This window comes from Cydia amplana, chromosome 16 (assembly GCF_948474715.1).
Source record: "Cydia amplana chromosome 16, ilCydAmpl1.1, whole genome shotgun sequence".
Taxonomy (NCBI): Eukaryota; Metazoa; Arthropoda; class Insecta; order Lepidoptera; family Tortricidae; genus Cydia; species Cydia amplana.
Window position 1 is genome coordinate 9817407 of NC_086084.1, and position 21921 is coordinate 9839327.

Sequence of the window (21921 nt, forward strand, 5' to 3'; positions counted from 1 at the left end):
TAGAATAGATAATTGCCACCGGCCTCAGCAAGAGCAATAAACAATTTAAACGTAGAAAAATAAACTTATGAGCCCTTCATGTGTGTCATACTAAAAATGAAAAAAAAAAAATTGTCTTTACCCAGTACCCATGTTCCTTTTAAACATAATTACTTGAATAACTTTTTTATCAAACAGCAACATAAACACGCTTTACTGACCATTCATTAACACATTCACTGTTTATACTCACACCACAGTCAAAGCAAATGAAGGGCTCATTAAATCCCGTGTTGTGCCAACTAAAACTACCGCAGTTGTTCAGTACCAGCCTTATTGTCTTCTCGTGACTTATTGCAGCTTTTAGCCTCATCTATGAGAGTAGAAAGTCTTTCATGCATTTTGGCAAGGGCAAAGACTTTACAGATCCATCCTGCACATACTGGAGTATTGCGTCTCTGCAGACTAGCTGTAGAGTTTTCACTGAAACAAATAGGATTCATATAAAAATGGTAATAAACATTGACATCAACAGTACATATTTGACTGACCAGTTAAGTTAATCATGTGTACTTCCAACTTAGCATAGTATATGTATAAGTTTGAGAGGGACAAAATATTTAGTTTGTTGCAATGCACAAGTCCAGTATACAAATAGTTTCGGAGATAATTGGCTGTAACCGACAGACAGATGCACGAGTGATCCTATAAGGGTTCCGTTTTTTCTTTTTTGGGGTACGGAACCCTAAAAATTAACAGGTGTAAATAATCTGAATAAATTCTTACCTCCATAAAGTTGAACAATCTTCACTTGTTTTGTAGTTCCATAAACATCAACCACAGCATGCAGCGGTCCTCTTGAGTATGGTATAGCTTTAGTACAAGGTCCCTGGTCTTCACCGTTAATAATAAAATGCATCTCAGCCAAGTCCGGTTCATCTTTACTAGTCTTTGGGCATGGAACAAACATAACACCAATGCGACTGCCAGCATCCATAGGTAGTATGCCTTGTGGTGTGCCGTTTTGAGATAAAGTTTGTGGTTTTAGAACCATTTTAGATATGTAGCCGCGAGGCGTTCTGACGCTGTGGCCGTCGCCTAGCACCGATACGCGGGGCTCGCACTCGCGCCGCCCACTCGCCTGGTTTACAAGTTCAATTAGTACATTGTTCTGAGACTTTGAAATAGGGAAAATCCAGGACATACCCGTGTTCGCCAAATCTGGGAGCGCATATTGCGGTAAGCCCTTATCTCCTAAAGCTGCTGTCTGTGGATCAAGAAGCGTGAGACCCAGCCTCATATGGCCGCTCCACCCGCGTTCCGTTTTCTCGATCTCTACTAAAAATATTTCTCCTGGCAGCAGAGGCTTCTCACTAAAAGTCAATCCATGGGCAAAACTAGCCTTCCGATAAGCTACTGTGTTCTCTTCAAACAGAATAATGTTCGAGCCGTGATAGTGGTGAAATCTGGATAACATGTTTACTGACACATCAGGTGCACTATCACAAATTAACACTGATTTTAGTTACATATTATTGGGACGACAAAATGAACAGTTTGAATGCCCCATTTTTAGACATTACGAACGGTAACAATGATCATCAGGCTTTTGCGAATTTAACAAAACCAGGAAATCTGCAGCTTTCTCATCAGACATCAACCAACTGACATTAGTGGAGTGACACTGACATTGACAATTTGTTTTTTTTCTGCTAACGACATTTCTAATCAATCAGCTTACATGCTTTATATACGGAAAATTGTTAGAATACGGGCTTCAGTAGCCCGAATATACAGAGTGCTTCCTGTAACAGGAGCAATAAATTAAACTGTAGGCTGTACTCCTCAAACTGACCAACATTTGTTCAGCAACTTTTGAAAATAACTCAGGTTTTGATTTTTATTACACTTTAAAGTTTATTCTAAGACGCAATGTATTGCAAATTTTGATGTGTTTAAAGCGTGACAAGCAACGTTAAACACACTGATGTCAGCGTACATTGAAGGCAATATTTATTTTGTATGAAAAAGAGGAAGTCTAAATGATTCATAATTTTTAAAAGTTGCTGAACAAATGTTGGTCAGTTTGAGGAGTACAGCCTACAGTTTAATTTATTGCTCCTGTTACAGGAAGCACCCTGTATTATAGTGTGTCAAAGGTCTGTTTGATTTCAAACATAGACAGAGAGAATCATACTATCTTCGTCTTATACTAGTACTAGCACCCAAAAGAAAATGATGAGTATAGTTTTTTTTGTTCCTATTTACTGACAAGATTTGGTTGACCCAGTATATATGAATTTCCTTTATCTTACATTTTACTAATATAGAATACTAATAATTCTACCGTTTATGTAATAAAAGGCCAGAATTCTACATTTTTGTGCTGTGTAATTTAACTCCTACATTTCCATTCAAAGGTTAGTGAACAGATGAAATGAAACGTAATCATGGCTGTCACCGGTAAAGTGTTTACATTTTTTCGCCCTACTTTACGTTTATCTGTATTAACGAAAAGCAGTAGAACTTATGGTTCATTATCAGCTAATTTAAAATTCAAGTATATATTGAAAACTCCTGTGCATAGTATTATAAGCAGAAAAATAAACCCTTTAAACAACAGGTAAATTGAAAGAATTATAGCAGTAATAACCTAACCTCACTTTTGTACATTTAATTACGTTTAGTTATTGCTTAACTAAAATGTTATAGAAATTTCTAAAGTTATAGTTTCATATCATGTATGTGACTGAATTTTTAGGTATTTTTCATGTAAATTTATTTAAAACTATAAATGATAATATAGTACAAAATACAGTGTTCATTACATTTCATATTCTTACTTAAATTTAACCTTTTTTCTTTATTGTGTATAACAAAACGCAACTGCCACCGGTACAAACAAATGGTTGTTCTCAACTTCTCTCGTGATTCCTTATCAGCATTATTTTGATTACTCACTTTAGTAACATAACAATTCGTTTTTATTATTAGCGGAATTACTTTCATCTCATAAATCCATTGCAATTAGTATTTTACATTTACTACACGCCGGTAAGTTATAATATCATAGTATTTTTAAAATAAGAAAATAAAATATAAACTTGATACCGGAATGATTGTTCCAGATCGTATAAACAACAAAAAAATTGAGTAATTCAATTTCATAATCTTATTATATAAACAGATCTTACTATATTGTATAATATAACTGAATAACTGGAATAACCTGTTAGGTTATCTAATATTATCATCACATATACACATCTGTATCTGCCTCTTCTAAACGTACACACATCCACTTTCGTAATGTGTAGTGATACTAGTTATAGTGTCCAAAGATTGTAGTATTGCATATACCTACTTGATTACGCTATGTATTGTATTGACATGTAGGCAGTTGACAAGCGGGAGCATTGTAGTCTAGTTGACTACTTGATGTATTGCAGTAATAACTGTAACTCGTAAATTCGTCAGTGGCTCTGTCACAATGGGCAATATAAGTAAAATACAGTTCTTAATATTAGTTCAATTCTTTTACAGTTTATTCTTAAGTCACGCTTCAACCATGAATGCTTTGAGTCCTTTGGATCCTTCCTCATACTCTCGGCCTGGTAAGTCAGTAATTTATAAAAAAAAAATATGTTATCATTTTGCCTTACAACTATACAAGCTTAGTAAAGCTCTTGATGGAATAAAAAAACTTCACTGTGAAGCTTCTTAGTTGAAGCGACCGAAGCCCATATCGTCTTTTATACTATTGGTATATTTATTTTATTCTTTTATACTAAGTTTAAGTAACTATTCAATATTATTTGATTGTGGTAAGACTGCCAGCTTATTGTGATAAACTATTCCCTGAAAATGACTTTTTACATTAGCTTTCTTTTTTTGGGAATCATGAAATAGTGATAACATGGTGAAATTAATCACTTTCAATAAATAAATAAGCTGTTTTCAGGAGAAAGGGTACCACATTGTTGTATGTACAGATGATTGTTTCAGAGTAATAATTGGGTCAATTAACTATTTCTTGTTGTTATTCTGTCCCATCAGCGAGGAGACAATAGTAGCATAGATTGTTAGAAGAACTGCTGTACCATGTTCTACTAACATGCTCAGTAGATGTCCCATTATGGAAAGGTCTTATAACTACCATAAAATGCAAGTTTGTTTCATTTAAATACGAAAAACCTAGAATTTTGAGAGTGACTCAGGAGACCGTAACCATAGCAATGTGTGACAAGAAAAAGTTGATTAACCCAATTACATTAGTATAGTAATGCATTTCTATAGCAGAAGGACTCTTCTGAAAATGGGAAGGTTGAATAGTCTACTGCTGTGTAATTAACCTTTTAATATGTAATAGTATAGTTGTGCCGTTCTCGAGAATTTTCTGAATTTACTATGGGAAATATTCTCGATCTAAAATTCTAGAACATTTCCCATACAAGAGGGAGAACATTCTCGAGAACCGCACATCTCTATGTAATAGACAAAAGTAAAAAAATAACATTAAGATGTTGTTCTAGTACCCACAACACAAGCCTTACGGAGCTTACCGTGGGACTAGGTCGATTAGTGTAAGATTGTCCTATTATAATATTAAAATATTAATATATATATATATATATATATGGCCTTTGTGGACTTTGAGAAAGCCTTCGACACCGTGAAGTGGAGCGCGTTGTGGTCCAGCCTTCGTCGCAGGGGCATACCCGAGTGTATCATCCGCATAATCCGCTCCTTGTACGAAGGGAGTACATGCAGGGTGATACATGAAAAGGAAATGGGAGCGCCTATAAGTGTAACTGCCGGTGTGAAGCAAGGATGCCTCCTGTCACCGCTGTTATTCATAATTCTTCTCGACGACGTGATGAGGAAAGTGATCGAAACACCAAGAGGCATTAACTGGGGTACTAAGGAACTGGATGATCTTGATTACGCCGACGACATCGTGCTGATTTCGCCATCGTTAGCCCATCTTAAAGCGAAACTTGAGAGCCTTCAAGAGGAAGCTGAAGCCATGGGCCTGCGAATCAACCGACGGAAGACTGTCAACATGCGAGTAAAATCAGATTGTGCGGATCCATTATTGCTCAAAAACGATCGCCTTGAATCAGTCTCCAAGTTTGTATATCTCGGCAGTACACTAACATGTCAGGGAGGTGCAGACGAAGACGTCGAGAGCAGAATTAAGAAGGCAAAAGCTGCATTTGCTCAACTCAAGCCTGTCTGGGACTCAAACGTTCTCACTCGCCGCGTAAAAATCTCCCTCTTCGAATCCACCGTCAAGTCCGTGCTGCTCTTCGGCTGTGAGACGTGGAGAGTGACAAAGGGGCTGACACACAAGCTACAAGTGTTTGTCAATAAGTCCCTTCGGTCGATTCTCCGCATATTCTGGCCGAAGACCATAAGAAATGAGGATTTGTGGAGTATGTGCCGACAACCTCCGGTCGCCCAAGAAGTAGCGCTGCGGAAGTGGAGATGGATCGGTCATACCCTGCGAAGAGGAGATACAAACATCGCCAGTATCGCGTTCGAGTGGCGGCCTCAGGGCGGGAAGCGAGCCCGCAAACGCCCTGTGCACACCTGGAGGCGCAGCATAGAGAACGAGCTGACAGCCGTAGGACTGAACTGGAACGAGGCCAAGATGGTTGCTCAAGACAGGAAGGCGTGGAAGGATCTTGTGGAGGCCCTATTCACCTCCGGGGTGCCCTAGGACATACAACAAAAAAAAACAACATATATATATATATATATATGTATATATATATATATATATATATATATATGTATATATATATATATATGTATATATATATATATATATATATATATTAATTATACATTTTACAGAGATTGCTGTGGTGAAACACACTTCTTTCTCCCTCAATGTGGACTTTGAGAAGAAAGTACTAAGTGGGACAGCCTTAATCACTGTAGATGTTTTGCAAGACACTGGTGAAGTGGTAAGACTGATTTTCTTATTTTTCTCAATTTTTCAACATGTGACATACAACACACATACAGTTACTTACACGTCATTGTTAAGTATGTCATTCAATTTAAAGTACATTTAAATACTGAAACAACTTGCTCTGAAGAGTCCGGATTTTAATAAACAGACTGATGTCCATGGAATGCATTACAATATTAATATTTTCTGCGCTCAGCACATGCACTGTAGCAATGTAGGTTTATATTCAAATTTCGTCAAGTGGACGACAACTAGAGCTGGACGAAAACTAGCGCAATGACCCTATAATGATTTTAATTATTTACCACTCAACCAAAATCTTAATCCAACCTTCACATATTCTTAACAATCAATCTAAATTGTAAACCATTTAAACATTATATCTAACTTTCATAAAAACCTGCAGCATTTTACTGTTGGTATTTGGTGAAATTACATGTTATGTCTGGATGAATCACTCAATAAAAAGGACAATAAATTTCATATCTGGAATTGATTCTCCAATTTCTCCATACAAATCCGACTTACTATACCCTTTCTAATATAAATACATATTGTTTACAGATTCTTGACACAAGCAATCTTACCATCCACTCGATAGAATTAGAAGATGGCACCCCCTTGAAGTACACACTTGGGGATGATTTACCCAACTATGGCTCCAAGTTGACTATAAAGCTGCCTAAAACAGAGATAGCAGGAGAGACGTAAGTAATTCTAAATCTTTTCAAAATATGTAATACATGGCGTGCCTGAATTACCCAATCAACTTAATCTTGTATATTTCTGATATTAGGTGTAAACATAGGTTAAATTTTGCCAGTCTTATTTAGTAATTTTTGAGAATGGAATCAATTTTAGACCAATAGTTTTTGAAGACGGCATTTTAGGTTTTACTAAGGTACAATTAACAAATGTATAAGTGGAATATGACGTTCAATCATTTATGATTATAATAGATTCAAAAAACCTTGAAAAGATATTCCTTTTAAATTGTTTACTTATCCAGATATCCCTATTGTTAATTTTGAAAATAATGAATATATACTCCAGTTTAGGTAGCGGTATCAATCTAATGTCCACATGTCCTAGGTGTACCGCATCATGTATCGCAGGATGTACATCCTTGTCGTTCCACGACACGTTTTACAAAATACAAAGCACGCAGTGTCCGACCCCACCGTCGCTAACAAGTCTGTCTCCCGTCTGTCGGTCTCCAAGTCTGTCGCTCGGATGTCGGTCTCCAAGTCTGTCGCTCGGATGTCGGTCGCCGGTCGCTCGGCGGCGGTCGGGCGGTTCGGCCGAGTCGTCCGCGTCCTGTTGTTCGTGCGAAGTGTGTCGGAAGCATGGCCCGGAACAGCCACCCGACATTAAGAGTAGGTTAGCAATTGGTAGTATTTGTAAGTGTAGGTAGCGTATTTATTGTTTTAATGCAACATGTTTGCTCAGTGTATAGAAGTTATTGTCAGGAAGTAATAGCCCGTAGGATAGATAATGTAGGTAACTATGTAGTGTATGTATAGTTATTGGCCTTTGCGTCTATTGCAGACGATTTATGGTGCAAATCGGAGAGACAATGACCTCTCCAGACTTAACACCGCCTGGGACGGAATCTGGGTCTAGTTATGTCGCTGTAACTATTTTGTTTAGAGCACAGGTCATAATTGTCATAACATTAACAAACGGGATGTCGTTCTACTGCTTTTGTCAAGTCTGTCGTATGGGCTGGAAAAACCTAACAAAATGATTTTATTCATAGGTAAAAACTTTAAAGACGGTAATGGTAATATCACTACTCACTATAAATATACGCCCGCAAACGTCAGTTTACTCATTTTAATTCTGGATACCACAGTAGAGTGTAGTAATACATATAATACTGTCATTGTTAGCAATATTTATAACTTTCGCTACATTCATTATGATAAGAATTTTACGATTTATCGGCATTTGTTTGCTCTGTATCGTATCCCATTGTTTTTTGCAACGTAAATGTGTAGTAGTATTGTTGTAGTTGTAAAGATTGATTACATACAAAGTTAAAAGAAAGTAATAGCGATTGAAAATGTAACACGTGTCTAATAGATAAAATAACTATACCTATACTATACTCCACGGACATGAGAATAAATCAAGTTCATGATAATGACATATATTTAGTATCTGAATATTAAAAATTGAATATATTTTGAAAGAAAGTATGGCAAAATCACTGTCTCATGCGAACTCTCACCCACTCGCTCTACCGTACCAACTAGGCTACCAAAGCTTACCCCCATGCGGGGAATATCACCACACCATCCTTCATTGTTTACAGTAGTAATGTTGTTGCAGGTTAAAGATTAAAATAGACTACGCGTGTTCGCAAACCGCGTCCGCCCTGCAGTGGCTGGAACCAAGCCAGACCTCGGGCAAGAAGCACCCTTACCTGTTCAGTCAATGTCAGGTGAGATAAACCAATTATATATTGTTTTCCGATGGTTAGTCTATTTTCAAATCGTCTACGAGGGGTTGAAAATGTCTTACTAGACGCTTTCGAACAAAGAGTTATTGATTGTCAGAAAAAATCTACCGATATTAATAGCTCTGTATAACTCGATACATTATATAATATGTTGTGTTGTAGAGTCTGTGCGGAAGTCGTAGAATGTCATTACATCCCATCTCATCCCATACATTTCACGACTCTTCTCTTTCCGCATAGACTCTAACTCTGGTTATCATAAGATGTCGTATCGTATGACAATCTAGTTACACAAAACATTGCGTCAAACAACGCCATCTTCAGCTGTCAAACTTGGGGACACGATTTTTTCTTAGACTGCAACCATTTAACTTTTTTTTACTGTTTACAGCCTATTCACGCTCGCTCCATCATGCCCTGTCAAGACACGCCAGCCGTGAAGTTCACATACGACGCGGAGGTCACAGCTCCCGAAGAGTTCACTGTTCTCATGAGTGCTCTGCGTGAAGAGAGCCGCGGTGCTAAAGCCACCTTCCGGCAACCTGTGCCTATACCGGCGTATCTGCTGGCTATTGCTGTGGGCGTGCTGGAGTCTAGAGAACTCGGGCCGAGGTAAGAACACTACTAGTTAAGGTTACATTCAGGTGACAGCTTCCGAAGAGTTCACTGTTCTCATGAGCGCGCTCCGTGAAGAGAGCCGCGGTGCTAAAGCCACCTTCCGGCAACCTGTGCCTATACCGGCCTATCTGCTGGCTATTGCTGTGGGCGTGCTGGAGTCTAGAGAACTCGGGCCGAGGCAAGGATATTATAAGTTTACATACGATAAGGTGACAGCTGAAGAGTTCACTGTTCTCATGAGCGCGCTCCGTAGAGAGAGCCCCGGTGCTAAAGCCACCTTCCGGCAGCCTGTGCCTATACCGGCCTATCTGCTGGCTATTGCTGTGGGCGTGCTGGAGTCTAGAGAACTCGGGCCGAGGCAAGGATATTATAAGTTTACATACGATAAGGTGACAGCTGAAGAGTTCACTGTTCTCATGAGTGCTCTGCGTGGAAAGAGCCGCGGTGCTAAAGCCACCTTCCGGCAACCTGTGCCTATACCGGCCTATCTGCTGGCTATTGCTGTGGGCGTGCTGGAGTCTAGAGAACTCGGGCCGAGGCAAGGATATTATAAGTTTACATACGATAAGGTGACAGCTGAAGAGTTCACTGTTCTCATGAGCGCGCTCCGTAGAGAGAGCCCCGGTGCTAAAGCCACCTTCCGGCAGCCTGTGCCTATACCGGCCTATCTGCTGGCTATTGCTGTGGGCGTGCTGGAGTCTAGAGAACTCGGGCCGAGGCAAGGATATTATAAGTTTACATACGATAAGGTGACAGCTGAAGAGTTCACTGTTCTCATGAGTGCTCTGCGTGGAAAGAGCCGCGGTGCTAAAGCCACGTTCCGGCAGCCTGTGCCTATACCGGCGTATCTGCTGGCTATTGCTGTGGGCGTGCTGGAGTCTAGAGAACTCGGGCCGAGGCAAGGATATTATAAGTTTACATACGATAAGGTCACAGCTGAAGAGTTCACTGTTCTCATGAGAGGAAAGTCATTCTACGGTAATATATGTATTATCGCAATAGTGGCTTGCCGTTTTCTTATAGAGCATTAGCTCTATAAGAAAACGGCAAATCTGTGCCACAAATCAGTATTGTGTTGATTTTTCAATAGTAAACTACCTAGTTTTGTGTGCATGTTTGATTGTCTGTTTTGTGTTGTATTATGGCTCATAACTAACTAACTTCTTGATAACTACTCATCATCTTCCTCGCGTTGTCCCGGCATTTTGCCACGGCTCGTGGGAGCCTGGGGTCCGCTTGGCAACTAATCCCAGTAATTGGCGTGGGCACTAGTTTTTACGAAAGCGACTGCCATCTGACCTTCCAACCCAGAGGGTAAACTAGGCCCGTATTGGGATTAGTCCGGTTTCCTCACGATGTTTTCCTTCACCGAAAAGCGACTGGTAAATATCAATTGACATTGATAACTACTGAAATAAAAAAATAATTTCCAAAATGTTGACATACTATCTAACCTTCACAGGTCCCGAGTATGGTCAGAGAAGGAAGAAATCGAAAAGAGCGCTTGGGAATTCGCGGAGACGGAGAAATACCTACAAGCTGCCGAGCGGTTATGCGGGCCGTACGTGTGGACGCAATACCATTTGCTGGTGCTGCCCCCTTCCTTCCCGTACGGGGGGATGGAGAACCCGTGCTTGACTTTCGTCACTCCTACTTTACTGGTAAGAATTCGTTTTTTTTAATCTACATATTTAAAAGTAGCCTTTATTAGTTTCGTTGGAATGTTTACCTATTTCTTGTAAAATTTAAATTAAGATCTTGTATAAAAGTTTCCGTTTCGGTCGAAACCGAAATAAAATTAAATATTCGGTTTCGGCAAAACAGGGTTTCGGTCGGACACTACTTATAACATACTAGCGACCCGCCCCGACAAGTTAACAAGTTATACATAAACCTTCATCACTCACCCAAAAACTCTATTTAAAAAATCCGTTGCGTAGTTCTAAAGATCTATAGGAACGGGACAGACAGACAGCGGGAAGCGACTTTGTTTTATACTGTGTAGTGAAGTCTTATAACATAACTTACAAACTCATACCCGACATTGCATTACAAATACCATTCTCTTTTCAGGCTGGCGACAGAAGCTTAGCAGACGTGTTAGTCCACGAGATCATGCACAGCTGGACAGGGAACCTGGTCACCAACAGGAACTTCGAGCACTTCTGGCTGAACGAGGGGTTCACCGTGTTCCTCGAGAGGAAAGTCGGCGCCTCGCTGATCGATGACAGCACAGAGGCCAAGAAGAGCAGGGACTTTCATAGCTTACAGGGGCTCCAGGAGTTGACGGAGGCGGTGAGTGCTAGCAAACTGTTGTGTCTAGGGTTTGCACTACGGATCCGAAATATATGGGAAGATTCGTGGATCCAGATCCGGATAATTTCATACATTCCGGATCCGGATTGCAAACCCTAGTTGTGTCGGTACTACTCTTTGTCGAAGTTTTTGAGGGTACTTTTAACCCTGAGTTAAGCAGCTGACTGACAAACGGATAGACGGGAATGGTGAAACTGAAAGGGTTTCTAGTTGAGTATGGAACTTTTAACACATTCACTGCCAGGAACCCACCTGGTGGGCGCTCGTGAACTTTGCTCAGATGCCGGACAACCCGCTGGGCGGGTTGTTTTATACGCAGCTATAGACGACCGGTTTCTGGGGTAGTGCGCCGTTTTTTGTCTGGCAGTGAATGTGTTAAAACGGAATGAACAGGTTTTTGAAGGGTCGGTAAAATATTTGACATCTCTGGAGTTGTCCGCGTTCTTAGGCTACGATAACTGCTTACCATCAGACTTTATGCTTTTGGTTCCTACCGCACCATAAAGGCACACAAAACGTCGTGTATAGAATTAAAAGTGTCCATTTAAAATTATATCCACTATTTTAAATGTGCTTAATAATTCATTATTAATAATCAATTAATGAATTAAAATAACGCCAATTTCAAATCCACCCTAATGCAATGCAATTTTCAGTTGAATCTTGAACCCCCTAATTTTGCAGGTGTACACCATCGGGGCCACCAACCCCCTGACCCAGTTACAAGTCAACCTCAAAGGAGTCCACCCGGACGACGCATTCTCCCGGGTCCCTTACGAAAAGGGCTCTCTCTTCCTTCGTTACCTCGAAGACTTAGTCGGTGGCCCCGGTAAGATGTTCTAACACTATCTAACATTTCAGGTCAGCGACCTTGGTCAGACCAATCCGCTGACGCGGCTGGTGGTGGACCTGAAAGGAGTTCACCCTGATGATGCGTTCTCGACGGTCCCTTATGAGAAGGGGTCGCTGTTTTTGAGATATCTAGAGGATCTAGTCGGCGGGCCGGGTAAGGGCGGTTCGAATTTCCATTTTGCATTGTAGGGTGCTTTTAGTATTAAAAAATCACCGATTTATTACTTTGAGCATCATATAGTTGACGTCCATAGCTTATATTCATGTATTTATGTAAGTACATATTGCTATTTTCATTAGCATTTTTCGTCCAAGCAAAAATTACACTTGTCACATTTTCGTCGAATGTACCTAGGCGCCAGATCGGCCCAATACTTCAAGTTGTTGTTGTATATCTGTCGTAGTCAGATCGTATAATCCGCCGTATTACATTACGGCTAGCCGTTTTACAAATCGTCGAACCGCCGCATTTCAAAACGCCCCTGTTTTGTAAAACGGCTAGCCGTAATGTAATACGGCGGATTATAATCGTATACGATCCGACTGCGACATATCTACTGAGTTACCCATAGTAAAAATTGTTTCATATTACCTGGCGCAGTATGGTTAATAATTGAAAAAGCTCCACAAACCTAACCTAATCTATCGCATTTAAAAGCATTTTCCGTGGACAGCTTAGGCGTATAGGCGTTCTTGGCGCTATCATAATCTCTGCACTAGCTAAATTTTTTTGCGTCCTCGTCCTTGCTCCTAAAAGGGTTAATAATCTTCACCCTTAGTGTACGGCCTGAGTGGACGCTCGAAGCGGAGCGTTCGGCGGGGCGTGCAGCGTGGCGTCGGGCTCACAAGTGGTTTGAGCAGCGTGCACTAAGGCCGCTCCTATACGCTTGCATTTGTTTAAGAGCCAACAGGAGCTAAGATTTAAATATTTTAGGTAAATATACCCGTCTCGCTAACGGAAGCGGCTCTTAAAACTAGTGCGATAAGGACAAGGCGAAAAATCCTGCGTAAAAATAACAAAAATCGAGGTTTCGTACTCGACTGTTTCCTCCTCCAAAACTTAACCAATCGTAACCAAATTTGGAAATCTAAATGATTATGACATTATCTGTGTCGGACCGTTTTGCTTTTTTGACTAATTGATGTCAGTTTTGAATAGCACGCCTCTCATTGCGGCATAGTCAATTAGGCCATTTTGGCCATTTTTGAAGGGCTCTAGCGCCTTAAAAAACAAAAATATCAAAAAAAGCAAAACGGTCCGACACAGATATTGACAATATTAATCTGTGTTGAAAAAATCATTGCTCCATTTACAGAGGTATTCGACGACTTCCTCCGCTCGTACCTGAACCACTTCGCGCGGAAGTCCCTGGACACGGACCAGTTCAAGGCCTACCTGCTCAAGTACTTCAGCGACAGCAAGACATTAAACGCGGTCGACTGGACCGCGTGGCTGAATACCAGCGGCATGCCTCCGGTTATTCCTGAGTGAGTTGCTATTTTGACAATAGAAATCGTCAGGTGACAACCTTAAGTCACTAATTACTAACACAAGTTCAGAGACAGTCAACCATACTAGTACAGTCACATGTTTTAATTTATGACCCATTTTTGTACCTTGTTACAATGACAATAGCATGAGGTCTCTAGCGACAATCATATTGATTATCACTGTGACAAGGTACGAAAATGGGTCATAAATTAAAACATGTGACTGTACCAGAATAAGGTTGATTTTTGTTTAACCAATTAGTTTTGATAACTATACTATACATTGATACTATACATTGGGTCTTAGAGGATATAACCCAACGGAGTAGCCATTAACAGGCATTCCCCTCTGTCGAAAATAGGCGGTCAATGATCATACACATTTATATGGACGGACGTTTATCTGACATGGCTATTTTTACGTTACCTATACATTTGACGTGCCCCGCAAAAATCGGCAGACTTTTGTACAGAAAATTACAGACAAGGCGTCTCCGTTTAGTTATATTTACTTACTTAAAATTGTCTGCTTAATATATCCTCCAAGCATTAGGCAGATATTTCGTGAGACCTCACTTCATTCCGGAACGAATCGGATCTACTCGTAGTCTACACTGTCTAATCATTTCATCAAGGGCATTCTAAATTTTAATACTATAGTTGGCCATACTGTCAGTAAATAAGAACAAAAAACACTATACTCATCCTTTTATTTTGGGTGCAAGTATAGTGTAAGCCAAAGACAGTATGATTATCTCTATGTTTGAAATGAGACAGTCCTTTGACAAACTATATATTTTTCACCACACCAGCTCGGAAAGGCTTACTTTGCACTTCAAAAACTGATAGCAAAGTTGCATTTTATTCACATGTGGGGCAAAGTAATCAAATGCTAATTTTAAGTTGTTTTCTTATGTTTGCTGGTAGAATTGACTTTTAAATTATGCTTTTGGATGATAAATATTTAATAACATTCATTTGGATTTGATTTTGTTTGATATATTACATTTAATATTTGCTTCGGGTTGGTGTGGTGAAAAATGTTGTTTCACTCGGGGGAAAATTTTGTTTAACACTAGTGCTTTGAAATCCTGGCAACACTCAAGATTCCATTTTTCGAGCCACTCGAACAACAACTTTGCCCCCTTGTAAAACAAATAACTATTATTTCAGCTACGATACTTCAATGACCAAAGCGATCACATCACTATTGGGACAAATTAACGATAACCACGAGTTCAAATTCGATGACGTCACAGTGTTCACGCCTCACCAAATAATCCATCTGCTACAAGAGCTGATTGAGCGCCCGCCGCTGTCCGTTGATAACCTGCGCAGTATGGGACAGGCGTATAAGTTGGACACGAGTAAAAATGCTGAAATTAAGTACAGGTGGGTCCAAGATTCAAGTTATATTTCTATAGCCTCGTAAGTCGTCGTGTACTTGTACAAGTACAAAATCAATTCTAGGATAGAACTGTTATAGCAATAAATTCAAAATTTTCAAAAACACATTTCCCTGTGTCTTACGAGGATTTAGCTTTAGATACTGGAATACCACCTAAGTTGTCAGTTATTGTAATAAAAACGCTAATACTTATTATTATCAGATTTATTAAGCTTCAACGATTTAGTTTTTTTGTATTGGTTTTGTTTTAACCGATAATAAACGCAAAGTGTGTGTGGACATACTTGTCAAATGGACACTTCTAAATAGGTGTACCATGGTCGATGGGTAATGGGTATACATGTACCTGTTATGGCGGTCCCCCACATTGGCTGTTATAACATTTTACATATAAGATTGTGTGACAACATGATATTGATAGTGTTTTATTAAGTTGTTTATAACAGCCATTGTGGGACCACCACCATTACCTTAAACGTGTTACCTTATACTCCACAATGCCTCCATAATTTGTAATATCTTATACTAATAACTTATTTTCCTTTTCAGGTGGCTGAGATTGTGCATCAGAAGTAAAGACCTAGAAAAACTATCCGAAGCATTAGATTTCGTCAACAAACAGGGCCGTATGAAGTACGTGCGACCGATATACAGGGACCTCTACGCCTGGGAAGAAGTGAGACAGCAAGCCATAGACAATTTCTTAGAAAACGAAAAATATATGATGCATGTGTCTGCATACACAGTGCGGAAAGACTTGCATCTCAATAATTAATGAAATAAAATATTAGATAAATACAGTTTTGTATTCTTTTATTCATGTAAGCTGATATTTTTTTACATTTTTGTTAAGTGAGATGTGAATAAAATAATGTTCTATTGAAATGTCTGTTTTTTTTTTATTTATTTTGAATGTCGATACAAAACTGTAGAAGTCGCTTTCAACAGTTTCAACGGCATTACTCTTTTACCGCTGAAGACGTCCACGGTTAAACCGAGAAGAACGAGATGTGAGAGTTGAAAAAAAGCGGCCAAGTGCGAGTCGGACTCGCCCATGAAGGGTTCCGTATTTAGGCGATTTATGACGTATAAAAAAAAACTACTTACTAGATCTCGTTCAAACCAATTTTCGGTGGAAGTTTACATGGTAATGTACATCATATATTTTTTTTAGTTTTATCATTCTCTTATTTTAGAAGTTACAGGGGGGGGGGACACACATTTTACCACTTTGGAAGTGTCTCTCGCGCAAACTATTCAGTTTAGAAAAAAATTATATTAGAAACCTCAATATCATTTTTGAAGACCTATCCATAGATACCCCACACGTATGGGTTTGAAGAAAAAAAAAATTTTGAGTTTCAGTTCGAAGTATGGGGAACCCCAAAAATTTATTGTTTTTTTTCTATTTTTGTGTGAAAATCTTAATGCGGTTCACAGAATACATCTACTTACCAAGTTTCAACAGTATAGTTCTTATAGTTTCGGAGAAAAGTGGCTGTGACATACGGACGGACAGACAGACAGACATGACGAATCTATAAGGGTTCCGTTTTTTGCCATTTGGCTACGGAACCCTAAAAAGGAGAACATTACTAAGACTTTGCTGTCCGTCCGTTCGTCCGTCCGTCCGTCCGTCTGTCACCAGGCTGTATCTCATGAACCGCGATAGCTAGACAGTTGAAATTTTCACAAATGATGTATCTCTTTTGCCGCTATAACAACAAATACTAAAAATAAAATAAAATAAATATTTAAGGGGGGCTCCCATACAACAAACACCATTTTTTTTTGCTCTATTTTTGTTGATGGTGCGGAACCCTCCGTGCGCGAGTCCGACTCGCACTTGGCCGGTTTTTAGTATTAGAAATAAGGTAAACCATCTTGATGTGTCTTTTAATTGAAAAACACATTTTAAAAATAAGTTACGGTAAATATGTAACAAATACTCAAAGAACAATTATGAATCTAATACGATCTTTTATAGTCTTCTGCTTTCATAAGTAATAGTTATTGATTTATAAAAAGTGTTTTTTAAAGACATGTCAAAATCGCTTACCTTCTTTCAAGTTCTTTCTAATGCTAAAAAAGCGGCCAAGTGCGAGTCGGACTCGCCCATGAAGGGTTCCGTATTTAGGCGATTTATGACGTATTAAAAAAAAACTACTTGCTAGATCTCGTTCAAACCAATTTTCGGTGGAAGTTTACATGGTAATGTACATCATATATTTTTTTTAGTTTTATCATTCTCTTATTTTAGAAGTTAGGGGGGGGGGGACACACATTTTACCACTTTGGAAGTGTCTCTCGCGCAAACTATTCAGTTTAGAAAAAAATGATATTAGAAACCTCAATATCATTTTTGAAGACCTATCCATAGATACCCCACACGTATGGGTTTGATGAAAAAAGAAATTTTGAGTTTCAGTTCGAAGTATGGGGAACCCCAAAAATTTATTGTTTTTTTTCTATTTTTGTGTGAAAATCTTAATGCGGTTCACAGAATACATCTACTTACCAAGTTTCAACAATATAGTTCTTATAGTTTCGGAGAAAAGTGGCTGTGACATACGGACGGACAGACATGACGAATCTATAAGGGTTCCGTTTTTTGCCATTTGGCTACGGAACCCTAAAAAACGAAGTATAGTGAGTATTGTATTCTTTGATCCTTAGTCTGATTAAATCTTCTTACAATTTTAATACCAGTACCACCAATATTTAAATCGAATAGTTAAAAAAGTATCGATTCTGCACCACTCAGACTAAATTATTGCCTTGGTCTGAATTAGACATGACTTCACAGAAAGAAAACTGTCATTGAATTAGTCTATGGTTATTCCTAACCTAACCTCAAAATAATTAAAAATAAACAATCACAATAAAATTATTTGTTACTTCCTAAAAATAATAGTGCTCTTTCAGCCTTTTCTAGTTTTATCTTTGCACCATTCATTAGAATGTCAGCGGCAAAACGAGTCCAGGTAATCGGCGGTGAATCAAATTTCGTACTTAGTACGTTTCGTACTCTAACCTAATCCTGTTCTCATGTTACATTAAAATTTCAGCAATGGGCTACATTCGCACGCACTTGGCACATATTCGACTGCAAATGGCAGGACCCTTATGAGTCTGCGAACGTTATCAAGAAGTATCTTATGGGATTGCACAAACCCATCTACCACCCGATGAACGACTGCGGCGATGTTGTCGTGTGCATAAATAGCCGGGACATTGCGTTGCGAGGTGACGACTGGCGGCAGAGAGCTTATTTCCACCACACGGGGTACCCTGGTGGTGCTAGCTGGACCCTTGCTTGGGAGTTGCATAACAAGGACCCTACTTTGGTTAGTATTTTGCTTGAAGACAAAAAATGTTGGAATTTACGAGTTTTCTTACTTATTCTTGGGCTGTGGGAAATTATTTCCACAGTATTTATGACAAAATTAAGACTGTGACTGACTCAACCAATAAATATTTATTTTAATAGTCAATTATAAAGTGGTATGAAGAACTGTTGATATAATATAGTAATTGAAGCTTTTATTTAAGCTTTCATATATTATCATTTCATAGTAGTCCCATAGTGCTATGTGTATGTGGTTACTCATATACTTCATTCCAGATTATTAAGAAAGCTGTCTACAGATCAATGAAAGGCAATCTCCAAAGACGCCACACCATGGAAAGGCTGTTTATCTATCCCGGTGGAAATATTCCGGAAGATATCCTCCAGAATGTGAGCAACCAGATCCGACAGATCCGCAGGGTTCCGGACAGACTTGACCACATACCTGAAGAGGAGGTGAACAAATTCCCTAAAGTCATGGAGTATCCTGAAGATTATGTCCTCAAATAAGTTGCTTTTTAAATATATGTATATAGATTAGGATTAAAATGTAGTAAATAAAATTTTGAAGTTTAGTGTAGTTGTTTAATTATCTGTTGAGAAAAAAAATGTTAAATACATTGACAAGTGCAGTGTAATATGGCTAAATCAAAGGACAACCTTTTTAGGGTTCCGTACCCAAAGGGTAAAAACGGGACCCTATTACTAAGACTCCGCTGTCCGTCCGTCCGTCTGTCTGTCACCAGGCTGTATCTCACGAACCGTGATAGCTAGACAGTTGAAATTTTCACAGATGTTGTATTTCTGTTGCCGCTATAACAACAAATACTAAAAACAATAAAATAAAGATTTAAGTGGGGCTCCCATACAACAAACGTGATTTTTGACCGAAGTTAAGCAACATCGGGCGGGGTCAGTAGTAAGTACTTGGATGGGTGACCTGCGGTGAGTGCTTGTTTTGCTCTATTTTTTGTTGATGGTGCGGAACCCTCCGTGCGCGAGTCCGACTCGCACTTGGCCGGTTTTTTATTTTCATACCTAATTCATAAGATATGTAGTAGAAGCTACAAAACCCACAACTGCCAGGTATCTTAAGAAGCCTGCAGTCTATGTTTTATACGGTTGTAGCACCGGGTGTGTATACTCATTGCATATGTAGTCTTGAGTTTTTCGTATGTTGATCCTTGGCTCAAATTTGAGCTTGATCTGTGTCAATGATCTCAGGGTTTCTAATCACGGTGTGATAATCCTTAGACTCGGTTTGAATGAATATGATTCATAATTAAAAAATAACATCATTAAATGATAAGATAACAATAGGAAATACAAAATTGTTAAGTAGGTATCTTCCTTTAAAAATAGCCGATTCTCTTTATTTTCGGGAACTGGCTTGTACGAGTATCTATCTATTTATAACAAACGTAATATATGAAGTGGACAACTAAGTAGGGTGACGTCGGAAACGGATGACTAGAAGATTGATGGAGTGCCTACGTGAAATCGAAAGGCGTGACGTCAACCTTCCTTATGTGCCTCACTCACTCACATAGAGCACTTTGTATATCGAGTTGAGTTTCATCAGCCCTAAAAACTGTGCGTATATTACGTACATCAGCCTTAAACTAAACCACATAACTGACATAACACACAATTATGGGTGCCATAGCGTCACATTAAATAAAGATCATACCATATGGACCATGACTGGCATGACTGCTTATGGGGTTTGTGAAAAGATTTAAGTAGAATGATTTAAAGTAAAATAAAACTATTACTCATGTTTGTTTCGGTTGTTTATTTTCTGTAGGAAAGATGAAACGAAAAGATGGATAGTAATCATTACAAAATAACGTAAAAAAACCTACACTGTTGTTAAACGCTGAAACTTAAAAATAAACTAATATCCTGAACGCCACATTGGGTCAGGGTAACGCTTAGGGGGCATGTTGATGGGAGCCTCAGGAGCCACAACCTTAACCGCGAAGTCATTGCTCGACACGGGGGCATCTGCAATCTTCACAGGCTTTAGGAGAGGCATCACTACTGAGTCAGGGAGGGGCATATCAACGATCTTAATCTGGAAGGGGATATCGATGGGGATGTAGGAGGGGGTCTCTTCGTCATCAGCGATATCAACGATTTTGACAGCGAAGTTTTCCACGGGGACCTCGGCGATCTCAGGGGCAACATTGACGTCAACGTTATCAACGATTTTGACAGCGGAGTTTTCCACGGGGACCTCGGCGATCTCAGGGGCAACATTGACGTCAACGTTATCAACGATTTTGACAGCGAAGTTTTCCACGGGAGCCTCGGCGGTCTCTGGGACTACATCAACGATGTTGAGGGTAAAGTCGGCAGATACGGGAGCGTCGACAACCTTCACAGCATCTACGGGTGCGGCGGCTTTAGGGGTGTCTACAAAGTTGACTGGAGACGCGACCGGTTGGGGAATCAGGAGGGACGCGACATCGGGCTGCGCGGGCGCCGGCAGGCGCACGGGCTCGGGGAGCGCCGCGACCACGGCGACGAGGGCGAATGCTAGCAGGTACTTCATCTTTGTTGCAACTGCAAGGAATATTCATTTATGAAACTTATTTCATGATTATATATTTTTACTACAGTGAACGCAAGCAATAAAAAAAAATGTAGAGGTAATTTAATCTTAACTAGATGGCGCTAGTAGTACCGTATTTATGGGTGGGTGTAATTAGTTTTCTTTTTGTTGTTTCTTCTACTTCTAGTAATTCATTACAGATAGAATTAGGGCCTAAAGCTAAAATAGTGATTTGGTTATCAGCAATATCAGTTACTTGCTTTCAAAATGCGCAATAAATAAAATGATGTCAATTTAAAAAAAAAATGGTTCTTTAGCAAGAATATAGAGCAGAATAGGTACAATTGCTACTACCTATACCTTCTTCTCGAAACCTCCACAAGCTTTTTTTAACAATAAGAATAACAAAACACACTCACCTGTCACTAATTGTCTAACAACAAAGCGATATCTGATATAGATTACTTATTTATATAGGTACGAAGTATTGTGTGATATCGCTCGATATGATAAGGGACCATGAGTTATCAGTTAAAAGTGATTAGTCCACGTATGTACTGATTTCATGTAACTGATTGTTTTTGTTAATCTTCGTAGATTAAAGGATTATAATACATTCAATAATTAGAAATGGAAAAACATACTTTACATAGAGCCGTTTTCGGATAAGGATCAAGTCATAGCTCATCCCTACGAATGCGGAAGTAATTCTGTCCGTTTGTTACATCCTCACGCCTAAAACGCTGAACCAATTTAGATGAAAATTGGTATAGGTTTGAGGCCAGGGGAAGAACATGGGATAGTTTTAATTAGTCACCATCATTACACGCAGACGAAGGCGCGGGCAAAAGCTAGTCCACCCACATACAGATGTACATACAAGCTGTTAATAGGGTTTGCGATCCGG

At 39.4% G+C, this 21921-nt stretch overlaps 4 protein-coding genes across 4 annotated transcripts; 2 read left to right on the plus strand and 2 right to left on the minus strand.

The window, feature by feature from the left end:
- Positions 1-337: 337 nt before the first annotated feature.
- LOC134655547 (neuralized-like protein 2) lies at positions 338-1677 on the minus strand. Its single transcript, XM_063511018.1, has 2 exons — positions 766-1677; positions 338-462 (listed from the first exon to the last, which is right to left on the minus strand). Exons 1-2 carry the CDS (start codon positions 1454-1456, stop codon positions 353-355), a joined length of 801 nt encoding a protein of 266 aa, XP_063367088.1. The 5' UTR covers positions 1457-1677; the 3' UTR covers positions 338-352.
- A 1712-nt stretch (positions 1678-3389) lies between these two features.
- Positions 3390-15994, plus strand: LOC134654962 (leukotriene A-4 hydrolase). The gene is made up of 11 exons (XM_063510410.1): positions 3390-3593; positions 5839-5951; positions 6524-6666; positions 8294-8405; positions 8815-9035; positions 10504-10702; positions 11115-11336; positions 12219-12363; positions 13526-13697; positions 14874-15092; positions 15658-15994. Exons 1-11 carry the CDS (start codon positions 3470-3472, stop codon positions 15881-15883), a joined length of 1896 nt encoding a protein of 631 aa, XP_063366480.1. The 5' UTR covers positions 3390-3469; the 3' UTR covers positions 15884-15994.
- A 1946-nt stretch (positions 15995-17940) lies between these two features.
- LOC134655198 (large ribosomal subunit protein uL13m) lies at positions 17941-19032 on the plus strand. Its single transcript, XM_063510647.1, has 3 exons — positions 17941-18092; positions 18177-18455; positions 18734-19032. Exons 1-3 carry the CDS (start codon positions 18069-18071, stop codon positions 18965-18967), a joined length of 537 nt encoding a protein of 178 aa, XP_063366717.1. The 5' UTR covers positions 17941-18068; the 3' UTR covers positions 18968-19032.
- Positions 19033-20354: 1322 nt separating this feature from the next.
- LOC134655351 (calphotin-like) lies at positions 20355-21614 on the minus strand. The gene is made up of 2 exons (XM_063510801.1): positions 21434-21614; positions 20355-21025 (listed from the first exon to the last, which is right to left on the minus strand). Exon 2 carries the CDS (start codon positions 21012-21014, stop codon positions 20355-20357), a length of 660 nt encoding a protein of 219 aa, XP_063366871.1. The 5' UTR covers positions 21015-21025; positions 21434-21614.
- Between the last annotated feature and the right edge of the window lie 307 nt (positions 21615-21921).